This window comes from Numenius arquata, chromosome 9 (genome assembly GCF_964106895.1).
Source record: "Numenius arquata chromosome 9, bNumArq3.hap1.1, whole genome shotgun sequence".
NCBI classification, from domain to species: domain Eukaryota; kingdom Metazoa; phylum Chordata; class Aves; order Charadriiformes; family Scolopacidae; genus Numenius; species Numenius arquata.
This window is the reverse complement of record NC_133584.1, coordinates 25,943,422-25,966,081: the sequence shown is the minus strand read 5'-3', so window position 1 is coordinate 25,966,081 and position 22,660 is coordinate 25,943,422. Positions and strand designations below refer to the sequence as shown.

Below are 22,660 nucleotides of genomic sequence, written 5' to 3'. Positions count from 1 at the left end.
GGTGCTGCGTCAACATCTGAACCTGCGGATACGGCCGAACCACCACCGGTTCCTGCTTTTCTTCTCGAGGCTGTATGGAGCCGCCGGGGCCGATGTGCTCCCTAGGAGCCACTTCCGAGTCGCGGCTGGAATCATCGCTCACTAGCGGGGAAAAAAAGAGAAAAAAAAAAAAAAAACCCAAAAAAAAAGGGAACTCTGAGGAAAAAGGTAAAAAAGGTTAACAAGTTCCCGTCGGTCACCCACCAGGTGAGAGACGTGATGGCAGAAACGGTCTAAAATAGAAGAAATTCACCCTTACAACCAAACATATCCCAAGGGTGAAAAGCCCGGGAGCTCTGGAGCCGCTTCCCCTCAGAAGTGCTGGGCCGGGCAGCCCGGGCTCCCCTCAGAGGCTCTTCTTCAAGCAAAGACCGACAGATTTTTATTTCGGGCGAAAAATGCCTCATTACGTAAGCGCCCGGCCTCAAGTCCCACAGCCCACGGGCAGGTTTGTTTAAGAAGTCTTCGTTTAATGCGTTACGGATCTGAATATCAAGCTGAAAAACAAACACCCCCCCCCCCCCCCAAAACCGACGCCGCTCCCCGCAGTGGCCCGCCCAACACCTGTGCCCGGAACCGGGGCTCCGGCCCCGCCTTCAAGCTGCACGAACCCTTCCCGCACCCGCCGGGAGAGGAGCGGCGGGACGGCTCTGCCCCGGCGCCGCTCCTCACAACCACACGCTACGGCGATCCTCACGCCCCCACCCCCGGCCGGGGCACCGGGACGGCTCCCCTGCCCTCCCCGCCCCTCCCCTCCCCTCCCCTCCCCGCCCCGGCAGCCGCCCCCGCGGGACCCGGCGCCCGCTTACCTGCGGCGGCGGCGGGGGCGATGAGGCCGGCGGAGCCGCTGGTGGGGCCGGGCGGTGGGGCAGGTCCCAGGCCAGCGGGCGGCGCGCCCGAGCGGGGAAACTGCTGGGAGCTCATCTCCGCCTGCGGGCACCGCCAGCCGTTACGTTACGGTGCGTCACGGAACGTCACGATACCGGCGACGACCACCCCCCCACACCCCCGCCGCCGCCTCACGGGGGGCGACTACACCCCCCCCACCCCCCGCAGGCCCCCGCCCCCTGCTCCCCGCCCCCGCTCATTGGGCGCGGCGCTGGCGGCGCTACCAGCCCTGCGCCAATGCGGCGCGCCCCCGCCGCGCCGGCCAATCCAGCGCCGGCGTCCTCAGCCAGTGAGGAGCCACCGTACTAATGACCTCACGAGGCGGCGAGCCAATGGAGGAGAGGGCGGCGCTGGCCAATAAGGGCGGGCCGTGCCCTCCCTGCCGTGCCGCCGTGAGGGGCCGCAGGGCCCGGATGTTCCCGGGAGCGCGGCGGCGCCCGCGGCCGCCCCTGTCCGCACCCAGCGCGGCCCGCCCCGGCCTTGCCCTGCCCTCCCCGGGCCCGCCTTACTCTCCCCGGGCCCGCCCCGCTCTCCCCCGCCCTGCCCCCGACCCTTCCCGCCTTCCCCTCCCGGTCCCGCTGCCGCGCAGGGGCCCCCGCCCCTCCCCTCTCCGCCACCGCCGCTCGCCCCACCCGCGCTGCCTCCGGGCGCGGGTACAGTCTCGGTCTCTCCCCCTCCCCGCCCCCGCCGCGCACTGAGGCAGCAGCCACCACCCCCTGCCCGCAGCCCCTCTCCGGAGCCGCCGCCGCCGCCGGAGCAGAGCGGTGCCGGTGGCGCTACCCCGCGGAGTTACCTGTTGCCCGGGGGCGCCCCGCGGTAGCCACCGCCGAGAACCGAGCTCCGCTTCCGCCGCCGCAGCTGCCCGCGGCGGATTGGCCCCGGCCGGCCCCGCCCCCGCCGCCGTCCCCGCCCCATTGGCTGCGGCGCCTCGCCCGCCCGCCCTGCGGGGCAGCTGGGAGATGGAGTCCGCGCGCGGGAAGTGGTCTCGCGAGAGGCGGGAGGGGGCGGTGCCCGGCCGGGCCGCCCTATTGGCCGCGGAGTTGCCATGGCAACGCGGCGGGGGCGGGGCCAGCGGCGGGGGCGGGGCCAGCGGCGTACCCAGCTCCAGCACGAACCGCAGGGGCAGAGCGGGAAAAGTAACTAATTAAAAATAAAAAAGCCCGCCTTGGTGACAACGCACTTCGCAACCCAGAGGCGCCGCCGGTACAGGGCTGCCTCGTCTTTGATTGCACACCACTTCCCGTGACACCGTTCCCCTGTAGGTGACGTGAGGCCGGGGGACGACGCCAGAGAAGAAACTACCGTTTCCCCAGTGTTTTAGTGGTATTTTAAAACGGAACGAGAAAGAAAAACCTTGTAATTATCTGACTCTGACCCTGAGTCCTGACTCCTCCCCGCGCACCCCCAGGTTAGTGGTGGGGTGGGGGACACTGGAGGGGACACTGCTTCACCAGGGCGTGAGACCCCTCCCGGGCTTGTCCCTCGGGACGCTGCCCTCGTCACAGCCCCTTTGCCCAGCCGGGCTCCTGGATTTATTCCCGCTCAACAGCTCTTGAATGAGAGGTGCGGTGGCTGCTCCCCTGTCCCCATGGCTCCAGAAGATCCCAGCGAGGCTAGAAGAGGTCCCGGGGAATGCAGCAGGGGTGATCGGACAGGGAACATGTGAAGAATGGGCACAGAGAGGTGGCGTCTTCGGGCTGGAAACGGCACAGCTCCGAGGGAGGGCTGTAAAATCACAAATGGTGGAGAGATGAATAAATGTCCTGGTTTGAGCGACACGGGGTCAATTTATCTTTCAGTGAATTTACTTTTCGGTAAGGTTTCTTCTAACGCTCGGGAAAACTGCACTTTTAGAAGACTCTAGTGTCTGAATTTGTGAAAATATTTACTTTACAGCCAGCTCTGGGGTGTGGGTCTCAACGTCTCGGTGTTTTCCAGCTCCCCAGGTGCGGGGGTGAGGAGCGAGATCCGGGCTGCCAACAGGGTTATTTCACGCCATGAACATCACATTCCATAGAAATCGGAAACTTTGCTGCAAAGTTCTCTCTCCCTTGATGGCTGGGATCCTGAGAACTCCTTGTCCCGGTGCCGGAGCCCTGAGCCCTTCCCTCCTTCCTGAAGCCGCGGTGCTGGCAGGGTCCCACGTTGGCTGTCCCTGCTGGGAGCGCATGGCTTCCGTCTGATGGAATGGGCTGGGGACAGTCCTTGTGTATTTTATACAGGTATCGGGATCAATACTGGTTCTTTAGTGTTATTTATGTTAATTATCTAGTCCATTCGACTAAATCTGTTTATATCTCAGCCCTCGGATTTCCTTGTTTTTCCCCGACTACCCCTCCTGGCTGGCGCGGGGTCATCAGGCGATAGAATAACTGTCTAAACGGCAACAAACTGTTGTGGGTTCTTCAAACTGTACCAACCAAGAACAACCGGTCTGTATGTGCCATAGGCGGCTCTCGTTGCCCCTCACACCCTACACAGCTCTGCAAGAGAGAGGCTGTTCCTTGCCCAGCGCCACCAGGCCCTGGGGCTCCTCTCCCGCCCCCGGGGCTGCCGCCGGGACAGGGCAACGGCCGGACCCGCATCGTCTCCACCTTTCCCTCTGGAACCACCCGCTTCCCAGCCTGGGACCGCACAGGAACGTGCCCGCTCGCCCCGCGGCTCTCCTCACCTGTGCAGAGGGAGGCCTCTGGAACGGAGCCCGGAGGAGGCGGCGACACGTCCCGCCCCGCCGGGCCGGGCACCGGCAACACCCCCTAGCTATGGCGGCCGGGCACCGCTCTGGCTACCGCCCGCCAAAACTCTATGGCGGCGCGGCCCCTCTGGCCCGGCAGCGGAAGCGCCGGTGCCCGGAAGCGGCGGTAGCGGCGCGAGCCGGAAGGGAGCGTGGCGGCCGGTGGCAGGTGCGGTTACCAGGGCGACCCGCGCGCGGGGCGGGGGGCGCGCCGCGGGGCCGCCCGGCTCTGAGGGCCCTGAGGGGAGCGGGGCCGCGGGGCTCGGTGGGGCCCGGGGGCGGTTGCGGCCGGGGCCGCCTTGGGTGGAAGCGGGCGGCCGGTGGCCTGCGGAGAGGACCGGCGCGGTGGCGGCCGGGCCCAGCCCCTCAAACGGCCTCAGCGTCCCGCTGCTGTCGGTCAGTCAGCGGCCGTGTCAGTGGGGAGCTGTGGAGACCGCACCCGGGGTTAAAGGCCCTTTGCTGTTAACGAGCGGATATCCCGATTTTTTTATTTTTTTTTTTTAATCATCAGCGTTGTCTGCGTTCCCGCTGTTCGGTTACCGGGAGCGCGGTGCGGCGGGTAAGGTTTGTGTGGAAGCTTGCCCGAGCAGGAGGCGTTTCTGCTGTGACCCTTTCCCTCAGGGCTCCTCCGGCGGCCTCTCGCCCGCCCCTGCCCGGCAGATCCCGGCGCTCCCCGTCATGGGCGGTCACGCCCGCGGCCGGGGCGGGGGAATTGGTTCCTTTCCCCAAGGCAGGATTTGCGGCTTTCCAGAAGTCGGCTGTATTTTAAACCGGGTAACTGGGGGGAAAACAAGGAGGAAAAATAATTACAAAACAAACGAGGCTTGAAAAAGCTACTTCAAAATACCATAACTGAGGTTTGAGTTTGGCTTTGTCATGTCGCGCAGAACGCAGCTGTGTATCCTCACGTCATTTCTCTGCCTCTTGCCTCTTGTTCTCCACAGTGTATTCTTGTTTTTCTTTGAGATACTAGTCTTTCCTTTCTTTTATAGCTGTTGTTATTCAGGGAGTATAGGTATTTCCGATCTGCAGGTGTTCGGTTGGCTGAACTGGCCTTAGGTGACAGATGTGTCCTTTTCTCCCCCATCATTGCATATAGAAAAAGGCTTTTATTAGAGTAATTCACAGAATGGGAACGCAGTTCATAAGAGCGCAGGACAGTATATTCATTTGCACGTTCCAAACTACCGTGTATAATTTGCAGGGAATGAGAAGCACCTGATTCTGGGAGGAACTGCAAACCTTGGCTTTTCCGTTGCGCTTGGCAGAAGCCGAGGTTTCGCTCCACAAATATTGACTGAGCTTCCTCCTCTGCACACCGCGAGCGGTGGCTGTGACCGTTCCATGGCATGCGATGCCATCTGTCTGCTTCCCAGGTGCCGCGTACAACACACGTTGCGTGCGGCTGAGCAAGGTGCTCCTCGTATATTAGAGCAGGGCATTCCTGGCTCTATTCTGAAAGAAAGGACGTTAAGATAGAAAGAGGAATGGGCAAGTGTCAGGGGGGGAAAGGGGGAAGCTTGAATTTTTGGAGAGTGTAATGGAAAGGTAACAGGAGAACTCAAGTCTTCCATAAGTGTATGAGCTGTGGGCAAGGAAATTCCACTCAGCTGTGTTATGGGGAATAGGACAGAGAACATAGAGGCATGAAAGTACACGTGAAGGATAATAAAGAAATGGTTTATCTCCTCCTTCCCTGGCTCATTTCTCACAGTAAATTGTATCATTTGAGTCTGTCTTCATTATTTCATTCATTTTTCAGCTTCTAAAGTTGGTGGTACATAGTGCATCCAGGAAATGCTTGTTTCTTCATTCCCTAGAGAAGAAGTCCGCTGTACCCAGCAGAACCGAAAGGGCTGACTAGGGAACCTTAGCCTTGCCTGGCGCTTCCGACATCGGTTAGTACACCAGCTGATGTATCTCTGCAAATACAAAATGTGACTTGACTTCCCATAAAACAAACGGTGGGGAGGTTTTCCACCTGATTTGTAACATGCCCTGTCTGTAATACCTCTTCTTAAAGCAAGTAGTGTATGATGTAGGTGTCCCAGAACAGAAGCACATTTATTTGAAAGCACAAACACAGCAGAAGCTGGAATTGATTTAGGTTTATTTGCAGCCCAGGAGTCAGATCTTCAAATCCTTGTCTCGTGTTTTCATAGTATTTTTGATTTTGTAAGCCCAGGCAAGACGATGATTATCACGCTGACATACTGCATTAAATGTGCCACTGAATCTTACAATTTATGTCTTAATGTATTTGGATATGTGAGATCCTACATTTATACAAAGAGACAATGCTAAAATAACTTCATCTTTTTTAGACTGCTTCTATAAAATGGGAATGCTTATTGCTGTTCTTGGAATCTGGTTCAGCTCTTCACTTGTAAAAGGAGATTCTAAGGCTGTGACAACATCTCTAACTACGAAGTGGTCTTCGACTCCTTTATTACTTGAAACAAGGTAAGTGCATTATGATTTTTTTTTTTTGTTGACAAGTCAGAATACGTTAAGAGGATAAAGTAATGTATTTGCTCTTTCACTTGTTCTGTGGTGCTTTGGATTCTGGTCGTTACTAATTCATGGGCAGTAATAACACTTGGTTGAACATGGTCATTGCTGTGCTTGAGGAGATGGGAATTAATATTTTAAAGGAGATAGTAGTAGTTTTTTGCGTGGTAAATTCTTTGTGTACTAGAACAAAGATGAATAATAATTCCATAGTAAGGATTTTTTGCCTTCCGAATTTTCACTTGAGGCAGTAGATAGACAGGTTTAGCATAGGCTTGTAAGATTCCATAATAAAATATTTTTTACTTCGATGGCAAGCGTAGGTTTTGAAGCACGCCTGCTGCTTGTGTGTGTTTTGCTCAGTTAAGCTTGAGTTTAACTTTGTTCACCTGAGTTGTGAATTGGTGGTCTAAAGTCAAGTGCTTTGTTAAGAGTTGTGCAAGTCAGCCTGGGGAGACTTCTTCTATGGTATTAAAGAGGTTTTTTCTTTTTAAAGAAGCTATTTAAAAAGAAAAAAGACAGCAAAACACTGTCTTTTCACTGCCAGTCTACTTAGCACTTTAGAAGTCCCCATCATTTCATTTTGTGGGATTCTAACCTGGAGATGTCAGTGCAAAACAGGACTTGTAGTTTTCTGTTTAAGTGTGTGTGTGTGTGTTTAATTTTGTATCAGTTCAGGGTGTTGCCATGTAGGGAACTCTGCCTGTGTTATCACAGATTGGTTCACATGAAAACAGTTGAGCAGGGCTTAATTCAAATGGGCATGGCTTTGGGTGACAGGACAGGTGTGTCCTAGGGGAAAGTACTTTCCTGTAACCTTCTCTGTAGAAGCTGAAGTTTGAAAACTGAAAAATCCTTAAGCAGTAAAATGCAAAGCTTAGGTGTTAATGCCAGGATTTAAATACCCTGACAATGTGAGATGTTTGCTGTGGAAAAGCTCACCCTAAGAGACTGTGGAGTAGTAAGCAAATAACCAAAATAATGTGCCAAAGGCTTCGTATGTAACCTAACCATTATCTTCAAAGACTCTGGGTAAGCAGGGTTGTTCATCAGGGGTGAATTGCAGAGCAATACAGCACTGCAGTGTAAAATCATTCCTGCTGTTCAGTTCACTTAGCCCGGCGCGGCAATTCATTACCCAATTGTTCAAGAAGATCGATCACAGAATAGTTTGGGTCGGAAGGGACCTTTAAAGGTCACCTACTCCAGCCCCCCTGCAAAGAGCAGGGGTGTCTTCAACTAGATCAGGTTGCTCAGAGCCCTGACCAACCTGACCTTTCTAGGGATGGGGCATCTACCACCTCTCCAGGCAACTTGTTCCAGTGTTTCACCACTCTCACTGCAGAAAACTTCTTCCTTATATCTAGTCTGAATCTACCCTCTTTTAGTTTACAACCATTACCCCTTCTCCTATCACAACAGGCCCTATGATAAAGAGTCCCTCCCCATCTTTCCTGTAGGCCCCCTTTAAGTACGGGAAGGCTGCTATAAGGTCTCCCCGGAGCCTTCTCTTCTCCAGGCTTGAACAACCCAACTCTCTCAGCCTGTCCTCACAGCAGAGGTGCTCCAGCCCTCGGCTCATTTTTGTGGCCCTCCTCTGCACCCACTCCAACAGGTCCATGTTCTTCTGGCACTGAGAGCTCCAGAGCTGGACACAGTACTCCAGGTGGGGTCTCACCAGAGCAGGGAAGAGGGGCAGAATCACCTCCCTCGCCCCTGCTAGCCATGCTGCTTTTGATGTAGCCCAGGATAGGGTTGGCTTTCTGGGCTGCCGGCGCACGTTACTCATATCCAGCTTTTTCATCCACCAGTACCCCCAAGTCCTTCCTGGCAGGGCGGCTCCCAATCCCTTCATCCCCCAGCCTGTATTAACACCAGGGGTTGCCGCGACCCAGATGCAGGACCCTGCACTTGGCCCTGTTGAACTTCATGAGGTTCACCTGGGCCCGCTTCTTGGGTGTGTCCAGGTCAAGTACTTGTCACCTGAGGTCAGAACGGGTTGAAATGAACACATGAGCTATGGTGACAGCTAGCAGGCTCCAAATCTCGGGTCGTAGCATCCTTTAGCGTGTGAAGCATGTTACCAAGTTTAGACATGATAAAATATCTGTTTAGACATGATAAAACATCTGCAATGTTCAAAGAATTATTTTATTGTCTAATATTGTATACCTGCCTAATCATATGCTTACTATATGGTGAATTACAACCTCATGATTCGAAGCTGTGACTTCTTTTGCTCGTTAAAACCCTGCTGTCAGTGGTCTCTGACAGATTAATAGGTGCTTTACAAGCTGCTTTCTTGTACTGTGTTTGTCCTGCAACTATTATTTGTTTGGATTGGCTGGTTTGTTAGCTTTCCTGGTCTGCTTTTTCTAGTAACATCTAGTTTCTGATATAGGTAAACATATGGTAGGAGGTGACTTTCTGTAAAGCTTTACAAAGTATTAGAACTGTAACTTGAGAGGAAAGTTCATAGCTCTAAGCTAGCTCTTCTCTTCTTGCTCAGTGAATTTTTATCAGAAGAAGGTCAAGAAAAATTCTGGAATTTTGTTGAAGCCAGTCAAAACATTAAGACATCTGAACAGGATGGTAAGTTTTCATAATCTTTTTCTTGATGATGACTGATAGTTGACATGGTTGAAAAATAAAAGGTTTTGTCCTCCATTGTGTTAGTATTGTACAAGTCAAATGAGGACTGGTTTCAGTAATGCTTTTACTGCGAAGTGCTGAAAGCTTCTGGATGTCTGTCTGACAAAAGCTGTGGTGCATGAGTCTGAAACATGATTTACTTGCCAGTTTCTGTTTCAACATGAAGTATAAAATATTATAAATGCTTTTTCTCTGTGTTTCTATTTCTCAACTGAAATTAAATGGGAGCTTTTAACTGTTGCCCTCCTCCTGAAGCCCATGTTTGCTTCCTCAGGAATGTATATAAATGTACTCTCATGGATCTCTATTGAAGTTCTCTCTTGTCCATCTGTAGAACTGGCTGTAATGAACATGGAGGAGGAAGGGTCAAGTGCATATTTACAATTAATGCCATGGGCTTCTGTTAGTATTAACTGCAATTAAGATGAAAAGCCCTTCTTCAATGAGAATATGGTATAGAAAGATAACTGCTTGTACTTTGACTTTGCAGGTAGCAATTACTACCATGAAATGCTGAAAGTGGCCTGCCAGAGTCTGTCACCTTTGCAGCAGAATTTGTTGAAATTTTCCTTGTCTTTACGGTCTTATTCTGCAACAGTTCAAGCTTTCCAACAGGTTAGTACAGGAAATCCTCAGATGATTTGTAGGGCATTACCTAAGGCCCAGGAAGGAGTGAACTGTGTGAGGAGACATTTGAGAGTATAATAAATCCCGAACTGATTAAGTGCTCCACACAGCTGAGCTGAAGAGTGTATGGATATACTAATTTCACCGAGTGCCAAATTTGAGTCCATCTGTCTAAAGCAGACTAAAGAATTGGGATTTCAATATGTCTGTGTATCGTTGCCCGCTGCACTAATAAATGTGTGAAGATTTTTTATGAGGAAAATCCCTATGGTTCCGTTGGTACTTGTGATGCTGGGGCTGTTTCCATTATTCAGTTGTACTTACTTGAAGAGAGTAATCCATGAATATATAGCTCTAATGATTAAAACCTGTAAGTGGAAGTTGATTGTTCTTTTTCAAACTCCAGGTATCGTATAGTTCATTGCAAATTGTCTCATAATATGCTTTATTTAAGTTATACTAGAAGATACCTTCCTTGTTCATCTGGAATTGTTTTATCATTTGATGTTTAACAAATATAGAGGCTTCTGAGGTGTAATGCAAAAAACCTCAACCAAAAACCCTACAATCGCAAGCCTCGCTTTTTGTACCTGCAACTAATATTACCATTAATAATAACAGACTGGTAAAATATTTAAAATAAGTTAACTCTCGATTTTGTGATTTTTACTGTGCGTTTAAATTACGTAATAACAGGGAAGTAGTACTAATTGGGAATTTAGGAAATTGAAGAAGACCCATTGCTACAGAGCTATGCTGTTATCATTTGCACTTGTTCCAAGGGCAAACATTGAACCTGCTTTCTTACAAATATTTTAATACAGATAGCAGCCGATGAACCTCCACCAAAGGGCTGTACCTTGTTTTTTGCTGTGCATGGGGAGAAGACATGTGAATTTGACTCTCTTGGAAACCTTTTACAGGCAGCTTCAGAAAGGTATTTGCTTAATTTCCAATTATTGGATTAGCTCTTAAAATTTAACCCAGTTAAGACTTATTGCTATAAAGAGATTGCACTATACTAGTAGTTCCTACATTCTTCAGTGTTAATTTATACTGGCCATTGAATGCGCAGAAGTGGCAATCTCTTATTTCTTATTAATCCAGATTGGAACGACTGCTTTCTTCTCCCTTCCTCTTTGATATTCTGCTAGGGGAGAGGAATGCTTTCAAAGTGCAAGGGGAAAAGTTGGAAACAATCCGTTGACGGACAGTAGGAATTTTCAGGAATATGTAAAGCGTTTAGTACGTGGGGAGAATAGAAAGAGCTGGGCTGCATACTAAAATGATAGGTAATATAACAGAGATGGTTTCATGCATGGCTTGAAGCATGCACAGAATTTTTTCCCTATATAATTTTCCCTCAGCATTAACAAAGAAAACTATCACCACCCAATATATTTCAACTTCAGATTTCTTTATAAGAACAGAACGTGATTGTAACTTCTAGTAACAAAAAGAAATTATAAAATATACCTCTTTAGGAACGCAACCCCAAACTTAATTTTCAGTTTGTCTTCAAAGTCATCTTGGTAGTTTTTTGTAGGCATAAAGGTGTTTTTTGTCAATGTGCAGACATAAGGCATCTATAGCTCATATGCTATTCTTCTGACTCACTGGGATATTTTAAGTATTTCATTGTATTTTAGACAAAATTTAAAAACACAAGTTGAAAATAGTCTTTTCACTGACTTTCTTGTTTGTGCATTAAGCCAAGGATCAGGTTCTCTTGAATTCAAGTTCCTGAACCATTTCCTCTGTTAGCCTTTTAATTTTTTTTTTATCCGGAATTTACAAATTGCCATTGGGGAAAAAAATAGTTAATTGAAAATTTAAAGGAAGTGGTTAATTTTTAAAATAAGGATCATATTAGATTCAAAATAGCACTTAGTTACTTGTTTGATTTTCATATGTGTATTTTTAACAAAGCTTTATCAACATGCATTGAGTGCTGCCAACCTTGATAAAATATGGGAACAGCTTGACATATGTATTCAGTGAAGACAGGAACAGCTAATATGAGAAAAAGAAATTTTACATCTTGCATTGAATGAGGAAGCGTTATGAATCGCAGTGTCATAACCTTCAATGTTTACTCTTAGGCCAAAGCCATTTTTGTTCAAAGGGGACCACAAGTACCCAGTGTCAAACCCCGAAAGTCCTGTTGTCATACTTTACGCTGAGATTGGCTCAGAGGATTTCTACAGAAACCATGAGAGGCTTGTTTCAAAGGCAGAGGCAGGAGAAATCACTTACGTGCTCAGACACTATATTGCTGTAAGTATATTTCTGCATTGTAACAAAGGTATTTGACACGGAAAGAGTAACTGGCCTGGCTTTCGAAAAAATGGCTGAAGTTTGTTCCCTTTAAATTGACATTTGCATAATGTGTTGCTGCCTGATATTTGTTTGGAATACTCAGAGTTTATTTTTTATTGCATGCCGAGCTGAGGCATACAGAATATGGAAAATCTTATGACTGTTTAAATAAGAGGATAATTTGATTTTACAAATGCAGAGTTAAACTGCAGAAAAATCACAGAGTTTAATCTTTAAAAAAAAAAAAGTTGCTTTACCTATATTAGATTATAGGAAATAGTCGGACCTTTCCCAGTCAGGCCACTTAGTTACTTGATATGAAAAGCAGGGATTAGCCTTACAGTACCATTTTCAGATGAAAGGTATTGTTTCTGTAGCAATTTTATTACAGAACCACTTACAAGCCCTAGCGCAATTTATCCTGGTTTCCATCTCCCTCCCCTAAATTGCCCATAACCACTGGATTAGTGTTTAACTCTACATTTCAAAAGCTCTGAGAACTTTGAGTTGACTTCACAGTTGAAGTTCCTTTCCCTCCTCTATCTGATTTGATGACATGAGTCTGTCCTGCCCTACTTGGCTTACACGTCGAGTCCTGAAAACATTGTTTTGTGTTCCTTTTGCTGTGGTGGTTTTCAGTGTTGTTTGGTTTTTTTGGTTCATAGAGATATCTTTGTTCTCTGAACTTCAAAGAGTTTTGTTGAAATATAATAGGAAGTATAATTATTACAGTACATTACTGCAGAATCCCTCATTGTATTTATTTCTCACTTACGCATTACCAGTTGTGTCTGAAATGTGTACTAGCTTGAGATTTCTTAGCTTTGGGAAATACCAGCTTTTAGTCTGTACATCAAAACAAAGACTGGCAATACTGTATGGTTGCTTTTCCTTACAGAATCCAAGTAAAGAAAAAGTCTACCTCTCTGGCTATGGTGTGGAACTAGCGATTAAAAGTACAGAATATAAGGCCAAGGATGATACGCAGGTGAAAGGTGAATTAATATTTTAACTATTTTAATTTTGTAAAGATAATTTTGTATTTCTTTTGATACAAATGTTTGTCTGAATTTGCAGCTATTCTTCTTTCTTCAGCTCTGAAATCACTTCTCTTCCTCTCTCTTTTGGGATTACGTTCTTTATGAAACCTGTCTTTGCTGCGGCTCTTGTCTTCTGTATTTGTGCCACGCTCAGCACATTGGAGTCATGACTCTGGACTAGATCTTAGTAATGGCACTAATAATGCAACTGATTTTTTTACCAGATAACCAGATTCTCTGCAGATGTAAAGCACCTCTACCTTGATCTGCCTTAGCTTATCCATCCCCGGAGCAGAATGTGTTTCCTGTTCTTGTTCTTTGGGAAAACAGAACTTAGAACTCTGCATGATATGTTTTACTGCTTTCTTTAGAGCACTGACCTGTGTTCTGCAAACTCTTGTGCACCTGCCCAAGCTATTTTTGTTAGGGTAATTGTGTGTGTGTATACTTCTTACACGTGCACACACATATAAAACCCCAGAATTTCCTGACTTTATCTTGGACTTAAATAAAAGAAAAAAATTGTCGTATTTTTGTTGGGTGTTTTTTTAGTTTGAGATAACAGTTGTGGAGAACAGAACTCAGATTTTGAATTGGGTTCTTCAGTATTTTGCAAGTTTCACCAGTTTTTAGATACAGATCTAAAGTTTGACTCAGAATATTTTGCCACCATCTAGAATATAGACACATAAAACCTTTGGTCTGTATTTGTAAAAGTATATAATTTTAAGATAAACTAAAATAGTAGAGGAGGTGATCCAATTTTTTTTTTTTTATTACTGTGTGAGAATTTCCATTTAAATCAGTCATCAAAAAGTCAAGCAAAAGCCCTGATAGTGTTTGTAGAACAGGACATTGGGGGCCTTTGTCTCTTCAGGTGGAAAAAAACCAAACGTAATTCTGGGGAAGATTTGTTATTTGTAAACTTGTGAAGTTTTATATCAATATTGATCTAAAATGTTTTACAAAATGGACAAACTGCACTGCCGTTGCTATGAGCTGCAAACAGCTCGGAGATGGTAAGCTGTGCATTAGAGGTCTATGGTTTTCCTCCAGCTCCTGTGCGTTCTGTGAATGTTCTGGCTGTGCAGTGTCTTATTCGTGCCTGTGCTGCTTGGGCTTGTCCAGAAGCACATGCTCATCTAAAAGGTCAGGACCTTTAGTTAGACTTGAGCATAAACCATCTTGATTGGAGCTGGCTTGCGTCCAGCTAGTCAGGAGATTGTGTGAGGCTTTTGCACAGATTTCTTTTTGATGTTTAAGCCCAGAATTGGACTTTACTCGGATGCTATTTTTTTATCACTTATTTTGGGGCTAAAATCACAGTTGTGTTCACAATTGAAGTTTAGCACTTACTCTATAAAGCTGGCATGTCTAGAAGGCTCCTAGGTCCTGGTGAATTCCTCTGCAATGCCTAGGTCTCTGAGATTTCCACTCATCTTACGCTTTTCCTTCTCAGTAATTCAACCTGGCTTTATTTCAGCTGTTACTGTGTTCATTTGTAAAAGTAATGTCTCTTGGATACAGGTTTAAAAGTAAGCCTGAAACTTGCCCTTCCTTCTCTTTGGTTACTGCAGTGCAGTTTTGTTAAATTAGTGAAAATGGGTGTTGAGAACTGTTTCTGAATAGTTTGGTAATAGTGTTGTTCTCTGTGTGTTTACAGGCACAGATGTGAATGCAACAGTAATAGATGAAAATGACCCTATTGATGAAGTGCAGGGATTTCTGTTTGGAAAACTAAGGTAAAACTCAGTCACAAGTTTTTGGTCTTTGTCATATCAAAAAACTTGATGCCAAGATGCTCATATTTTGCTTTGTTATTATTTTTTACATGGCTGAGTTATCCTGATGTGTTAGCAGCATACTTTTTCATATGCTTAGTTTCTTTGAATTAGCAGCAGACTCGCTCATAGGAAACCACAGAAGTTGTTTTACCCTCATACCTTTTTAGGCAGTTGTATCCCGACTTGACAGAAGAGCTGAAAGAGCTTAGAAAACACCTCGTGGAAAGTACCAATGAAATGGCACCTTTGAAAGTATGGCAGCTGCAAGGTAATCTGTATGAAGACTTTCAGTATTGTACTACAAAAACTTAATGTGTCTTCCCGTGCTTTACACAAATGAGGTTGCAAGTGGCTGTGTAGACTTGACAGTTTGACTGTAAATTCCTGCACTGGAAACTACTGGATTTTCTAAAGCTCCTTGGCAGTGTCCTGTTGAAATAGCTTTTACAAAGATTGTTTCACGGCACTTCTGAAGCGAGGTTTGCTTTCTGTATTGTGAAGTATAGTAAGCCACTTACTCTTAAACTGACTACTTGTATGATCTGCTAAATGCAGAAAAGAAAAGGAAATGTCAAGTTTCTTTCCATGGTCACATTCCTGGTGTGGAAAGCTTTTATTTCTCAAGACCAAAAGAAAACTGTTTCAAAAGTGTACGCATCCAACTCTGACCTGTTTCCCTGGAAGTCATTTGTTAGAGGTCTGTGGAAAGGCTTTTCATCCTCTGAAGAAAAAAAAAAAAAAAAGACTAATTCCAAATGCTGAACATACGTTGTAGCCACAGAGAATCTACCTGTATCCAACAGATGGCTGTTTCTATAGCTAGCTCCTGAAACAAGCACCCAGACCCCTTCTGAAGAACATAGGAGGTTCCACTCAAATATGAGAAGAAACTTCTTTACGGTGAGGGTGACAGAGCACTGGAACAGGCTGCCCAGGGAGGTCGTGGAGTCCCCGTCTCTGGAGATTTTCAAGACCCACCTGGATGCAGTCCTGAGTAACATGCTCTGACATGCTCTGGGCAATCCTGCTTCGGCAGGGGAGTTGGACTAGATGATCTTTATGGTCCCTTCCAACTCTAAAAATTCAGTGAAGGGCACGTCCTCCCACCTCTGCCAAAAACAAAGTGATGGTCCGGACTCTCTGACCTCACTGAAGCAACCTGTAGATAGGCTATACTGGTTAAGCTAAAGTTAAGACGACTCCGCGTTGGCTTGTTTTCAGTTTAGAGTTCCTGACTTCTATTTTTTCCCTTATAGATTTAAGTTTCCAAACTGCTGCTCGCATTTTGACTGCTCCCCCTGTGGATGCTTTGATGGTCATGAAAGATCTCAGTCAGAACTTTCCTACAAAGGCCAGGTAACTTTTGAGTTCTAGGAAGTTTTCCTATTTTTTTTTTTTTTTTTTTTTTCTGAGCAGAACATGAGATGGGAAGAACTGGTTGGGTTAATGTCTGAGTTTCCATTTAGCTGGAAGCAAACACTGGGGATTGTTTATGCAGAGTAGTTCTTCAGCCTATGGTTACAAAGAGGATCTTACAGTGTTTCTCTTGGATGGCAGCTGGTGCGGACTGGTGGAAAATTTGGCAGAATTATTCATGCTATTTTGTTGTGAAATGCTTCTGAACCTTTTGCATCAAGTCCTCAAGAATTTATTGGATAGGTTTTCTGTTCAGTGGCTTTAAGCTTTATCCGTTCCCTGGATCCCACTCTTCTTCTGGGATCCGCTTTGGCAAACAGCCCAGTCAATCACATGTCAGAGACTGATGTGCAACTCCACCGTTTTTTGCACTTTGTCAATGACTGTCTTGAGCATATTCAAATCAACTTCAAGAAATTCAGTCAGTCTAGAGATATATTTCTTTTGATAAATCCCACAATCTGGGTAGTGAAGATAGTATTACAGGAGCTCCTCCTTTTTGAGTAGGTGGAGATACACCTGAGAGTGAAAAAAAACCTAAATTCTGGTCTTATTTCCCACTAACTGATATTAAGATTGTGCTATTTCTAGTTTCTTAAGTCAAGCATTGCGCTCTTACTGTGTTTTTAGTCAGGTCTGTGAGCTGTACTCACCCATTCTGTGATGGTGCAATCACTAGATCCAATGCAAGGAAAGGAACGAGAACCCACAATGAGGAGTGAACCCCCCCCTATTCTCTGTTGCCAGCCTCCACCTCTACCTTTCTGGCAGCTGCCCACTTTTATTATGGTCAATGTGAAATTAGACATGGAGGCTTGGTGTGCGGTTAACGTTTTTATGTTCTGTTGAATTATACAGTATAAGAAAAAACAGCTCTTTCTATTGTTTAATGGTACCACAAAGTGATTGCAGCACTTTATACTAGGAGACTAAATCTATTTCTACATAAGGTAAAACAGTAGGATAAGTAGGTATCTAATCTATCTGTTAGATAAGAGAGATGATTCACAATGTGATGTTTTTATTTCTGTAGAGCCATAACAAAAACAGTTGTTTCTTCGGAACTCAGAGCAGAAATTGAAGAGAACCAAAAGGTAATGCTTCTAGAAAGTAATGTAGCGCTTTTGCACTTCTGCTTTAAATATAAATTCAAGCTTTGAAAATAATTATTCTATTAAAAAGCTTACATTTTGCTCAAAATAATGACCCAGTATTTTCACACACAACTTTGTCATAGTATGCATCTAAGGAAGTAAAGAAGTGGTGGATTTTCAAACATGGATTGTATATTTTATATATATATACTTATTATATATGGAACATAATTTAGCTTGTTTGCTCAAATCTGAAAATAGTGGTGAGAAATTCTTTGAGTGAGGTCACTGTGTTTGGGAACGATGATGCGGGGTTTTGCTCACAGAGCTGCCCTTACAGTGGTGGTTTGCAGCAGCCAAGTGTTCTGATAGTCACTTGGCAAGCACTTGTTACTCCTGCTCGATATCCAAACTCAGAATCTGTTAACTGCATTTGTCTTTATAAAATTAATTTTAAATACAACAGAAGTACTACATTGTTAACCCTGGCAGAAAATGTTTATTTACAGAAACCATACAGCATTGGTGTTCCTAATCTGCAGACTGTCTTAATCTGATCTACAGGACAGGACTGTGTCAAAAATAGAGGAGTAGAAATTTCGATGTCTATGTCACATCAGTTTTTACATATTTTCTGAGTTACGGGGTTGTAGGAATGGCTTCCCAGCGTTAGTATGTTTCGTGTAGGACTGTGCCTGCTGCGTGGCCGCCTTTCAGTCTCTGACCTAGTTCTTATTTGAGGGGTGTCACAGATGTGTGACGTCTGAATGTCTCAGCGCTAGCTGGCTGGGTAATAGTTAAAAAGAGGCTGACTTCAAGTTACTGATTTCAGGTTTTGATTATATTCTGAACTTCTCAAAAGCAACTAGATACTGAAAGTGTGAGCGCTTTTTAGTGGAAGCTGTTAAGAGTCAAAATGTAGTTATACTTTTAGATTATTTTAAATATGTCTGACCTCAATGGAACATAGCTTGTTAGAAAGCAGTTGATGAAAAGCAAACGTATTAAGCATCTTCTTACAGTTTTAAGGATGCAGAAGAAATTTAGTTTTCGTTAACCAATTTGAGATGGTGCTTAAATACCTAAATTCATCAGGAAGTCAGAATAAACTCAAAACCTTCTGCCATGGCATAGAATGATTCATATTGTGTGGAGGAAGTATTGGTTCCAGTGTTGGTGTTTTGAGGTGAAACTAGTGAAGGAATAAAAGTTAACAGCTATCCAAGTACATGTGCTTTGAAACAGAACCATAACCCCCCACCCCAGCTTGTGAGGGACCTCTAGAGGTCTCCGAGTAGGCTCTGGTGTTTGCAGGAAAATGTTTCAACAGCTCTGATGGGTACTTGGCATTACCAAAGCACTGAAAAAGACAAGAGCCACTTGGGAATTTTGTACAGGCTTTTGTACAATTAAAATACACCCCATAGTGCAGTCTGGGTAGAGTGCAAAATAGAAGTGTAAGATGGTAATAAAAACAAAGCCAAACAACAGCTTTTGTTATATGATCTATCCTGATCTATTCACACATTTAAGTCTCTCTTGGTATGAATAGGAAAAATACAAAGTATGTTAAGTACACACATATATCTTTGTTTAAAGTCTAATCAATGATACTTGGCTAGTCTAGTAGTAAATGCAAAGTTACCTGACGTCTACTTACAAGTCCCCCGAGATTCCTGTTCTGAAAGAGAAATCCCTTGTTGTTCAATAGCCATAAAATCAGAAAAGAAGGGATGCGGTTTGACACTGGCGTCTGGTGTGGTTCTGGAAGGGACAAAGTATAGAATGTAAGTGCAAGCTAAAGCTACCTGGTGGCTTTTCTGTTATGGGTTAGATCAGACTGGTCCACAGGTAAACCCACGGTTTTCTGGATTTTCTTTTTATTCAAAGTATGTCTAGGCTACTAGATCCACATCTGGCTAGATCTAACCCTGCCCTTTGAAGCTATTCTTTGCATGACTCAGTTTGTGTGGATACTATTTGATAGTAAAATTCACTGCTGTTAGTTATAGTTTACTATGCAGTTATTCACAAAAAAATACAATTTAACACTGCATGTGCTGAGCTCTTCTCTGGGAGCTTTTTTTATTTAATAAAATATATACATTCCTCCTGATTAGGTGCTGCTTCCCTGTTCTTGATACTTCCCATGGTACTTGTGCTATTCCTCTGTTTGCTTTGCTCACATTCTTCATATTATTAGTGTTTAAAAATGTCCAAATACTATGTTTCTCCTTCAGTGTTCATCATACCTCTTAACAGAATTTTGTAACTGGTACTGCAAGGCAAGAGGTATTGGAAGAAAGCAATGTAATTTTTCAGTTTTTAAACGGAATTTTTCATGCTAGAGTTGGGAAATTTGCTTCAGGACAACTGTGTTTTATTCACCTCTCCTGATTCAACATTGTTCTCTGTGCTGGTGCCTCACTGCAGCAGCAGGTATCCATTCAGATGGGGTACTGCTTACAGGAACTTGGAAGAAACTCCAAAATATCGTTAAGACTTTTTCCAATTGTGTGCTGCCTGATTTTGGGGAGATCCAATGAGAATGGCAGCTCATCCCCTTTTCATTGATGATGTATCTATCCCCTGGGTCAGGACTTAACTGATACCTTAAATGCAGTAGCTAGTTCTGCCCAAAACTGTGTGTGAAAGAGCTGAGACAGGTAACTGGATGCTATTTGTCTATCTACTTTGTGGGTTGTCAGCTAAAAAAAAAATTAAATTGCTTCTCTCAAGTAGTTTTAATTATTTAATTTGAGTATATTTAAAAAGTCTACCCATGGATTTTCCAATGCACTACGTAGCTACGAATCACGTAGCAACAAACAGTCCCATTATGTATCTATGTACTAAACAGCTTCAGTTGTTTTTAACTCTGGTATGGATGTGCACACAAAGTCAGCAAGGACTGAGAAGTAACGTAATGCAATAAGGGAGATAAAAATCTCTAATTTGACATAGTAAACTCTCTCGTAATTTTTTTCTGTGTAGAGCATTCTTCTAACGGCCTTCTACTTTCTTTCAGTATTTCAAAGGAACATTAGGATTGCAACCAGGAGATTCTGCCCTCTTCATCAACGGATTGCTTATTGATTTAGACACTCAGGACATATTTAGGTAGGAACTTTTAATCTTTCAGAGTAATTGTATACTGTTTAGGAGCCCGCATCCTGTCTGTGCGTGGATTATAAAGTCATTTAGACAGTTTTGAACCTTCTTCACAAAGTCCATATCTAGACTCCATTTAATTGTTAAGTGCTGAGAAAAGCAAATCATGGTTCCTTCTCTTACGCAAGTGCATTTCTAACAAAAAAGCTGGTATGAAATCTGGAATACCCTTGAAGATCAGCATGGGAAGTCACCTTTGTACCATTCTTTTGGTCTGTGCTGTGACTAGCAAGGTTGTGGTCTCCGAGACTGTCAACATACAGGTTTTACTCTGAAACAGTGGACTGATTCTCAAAGGATAAACCACTGTACAGTTTTCATCTAAAACCACCCTATATCTTTGTCAAGATTTGTTTCAATAATGTGGAATTGAAATGACAAGTATGTCACCCTTTAGTTATCTTGATTTAATTTAGTTTTTCCTAGAAATACAATGTAATTGAATATGTTTAAGTTATCACAAGTTTCTTATGACAGTTAGAAATAGGTGATAAATAAGAAGTAATACACTGACATGGCAGAATTGTTTATACCTTTCATCTATTAAGCCTTAGGGTAAGAGCAAGTTATTTGCTGTGTCTCTAAAATTAAACAACAATTTTGTTTTCCCTTCCAGCTTGATTGATGTGCTACGCAATGAAGCCCGTGTTATGGAAGGCCTGCACAGCTTAGGAATTGAGGGTCTTTCCTTGCACAATGTTCTGAAGTTGAACATCCAACCATCAGATTCCGACTATGCTGTGGACATCAGAAGCTCAGCTATTTCAGTGAGTAGGGTTTTATATAAGAAATACTTTATTTGCCACTGAGCGGTGCATTCTTAAGCTGTCAGGGGAACTTTTGTTCTTATCTCAAAATCAGCTTTGAAACTGCAGTGAAGAAAAAAAGGGAACTAAGGTTATAATTAGCTCTTTTTAAAAAGCTTAACTTTTTATTCGTACAGTTGTCAATATAGTGTCTGATTTTAAAATATTCTACAGTCTCAGACTCAAGCAGGAGGACTGTCAATCACTAAAATGCCTTTATTTTTTTCTTAGTGGATCAACAATCTCGAAGTTGACAGTCGGTATAATTCCTGGCCTTCCAATGTGCAAGAACTGTTGCGTCCCACGTTTCCAGGCGTGATCAGGCAAATTAGAAAAAACTTCCATAATTTTGTAAGTAGTAATCTGACTGGATATGAAATGTGCATTTTGTTTTTTCAACAGCAGGGACATCAGCTTTTGTAACTTCCCTATACATACGCTGGATTCCCAGTCACTTAAGTATCTCGAGACAGGATGCTTTTCTAAAAGGTTTTGTTCTGCCCGTACCTCTACCATGTATTCTATGGCTGGAATTCAGAGATTACTGAGCATGATTCTCTGGCATTTATTAGATGCTAAAAATTGCTTTATCAATGGAAAACACTATCACCTGACAAGTGAGAATTTGGTGTATTTCAGCTTTGTGATAAGAATGGAAGCTGGTTAATGAAATCCCTCAAATTTCTTAACAGGGTTAAGACCAACTTGAGTCGTTTCAGTTAGAAAGCATTCTTGTACCAAGACTTCAAAAGATGATCAACAGCCCTCAGCTTAATCCTGGGTGTCCTTTTAGTCTCTACATAAACTACTTAAAGTTAGATCTAATGAGGAGTTTGTAAATTCTGTCCTGTAATTCTTGTCATGAGACTGGGTGGCCTGATAGGAAAAAGGGCTCCTCTCATTAGTGACAAATCAGGACCTGAACCACCTCCAGCTGTGGGACCATTAATGTGTTATCTTTTTCTCTGAAGTTAAGTACTTTTAACATGGAAATTATTAAATGAAAAGACAGCACCTGGCATGAATACAGGGCCCTAAATTAATTCGGAATAGCCCAGTTGTGTCCAGGTTTGGGCTTGCTTTGAGAGTGTCTCAGCGGCATCGGCTCTCCAGGGGGCTGAGCGGAGCAACGCTGTGTTCCTCAATTCTGACAAATGCCTTTATCTCCTGTGCACATCTGGGGTGGATTTGTGTGCCCGCAGAGGCAGATCCTAGATGCTAGGGTATACTGAGGTAAAGATACAAAGTATGTAACAAGTCTGGACTCTTCTGGTTAAAGGAGTAGTTTAGACTGGGTATTTTTGATAATGGACTTAAAGACTTTAGAAGAAACTGTTACTCAGTGGGACTTATCTCCCTGGCAGTGTATAAAATAGGACTGATGATAATTCTGCACAGAGAGGTGAATGAAGCGTGCTCTAATCAAAATCCTGGACCTTGACTTCTTAAGGGAGCACAAACTTTTCACTTGCAATTTGTACGCAGGTGCTGATAGTGGATCCTACACACGAGACCACAGCGGAATTACTGAATGTGGCAGAGATGTTCTTCAGTAACCACATCCCACTGAGGTAATTGC

At 44.5% G+C, this 22,660-nt stretch overlaps 1 protein-coding gene across 1 annotated transcript in view; it reads left to right on the top strand.

Moving 5' to 3' along the window:
- The first annotated feature begins 3,778 nt into the window (after positions 1-3,778).
- The window catches only part of UGGT1 (UDP-glucose glycoprotein glucosyltransferase 1), a 43,510-nt gene continuing 24,628 nt past the window's right edge, over positions 3,779-22,660 (top strand). The window contains exons 1-15 of the mRNA XM_074154186.1: positions 3,779-3,830; positions 5,986-6,124; positions 8,682-8,764; positions 9,315-9,439; positions 10,276-10,388; positions 11,554-11,728; positions 12,669-12,765; positions 14,474-14,552; positions 14,762-14,862; positions 15,851-15,950; positions 17,044-17,104; positions 20,133-20,224; positions 20,892-21,042; positions 21,313-21,432; positions 22,567-22,652. Coding sequence (XP_074010287.1) covers positions 6,000-6,124; positions 8,682-8,764; positions 9,315-9,439; positions 10,276-10,388; positions 11,554-11,728; positions 12,669-12,765; positions 14,474-14,552; positions 14,762-14,862; positions 15,851-15,950; positions 17,044-17,104; positions 20,133-20,224; positions 20,892-21,042; positions 21,313-21,432; positions 22,567-22,652 — 1,508 coding nt within the window. The 5' untranslated portion in view covers positions 3,779-3,830; positions 5,986-5,999. The remainder of the gene's footprint in view (positions 3,831-5,985; positions 6,125-8,681; positions 8,765-9,314; positions 9,440-10,275; positions 10,389-11,553; positions 11,729-12,668; positions 12,766-14,473; positions 14,553-14,761; positions 14,863-15,850; positions 15,951-17,043; positions 17,105-20,132; positions 20,225-20,891; positions 21,043-21,312; positions 21,433-22,566; positions 22,653-22,660) is intronic.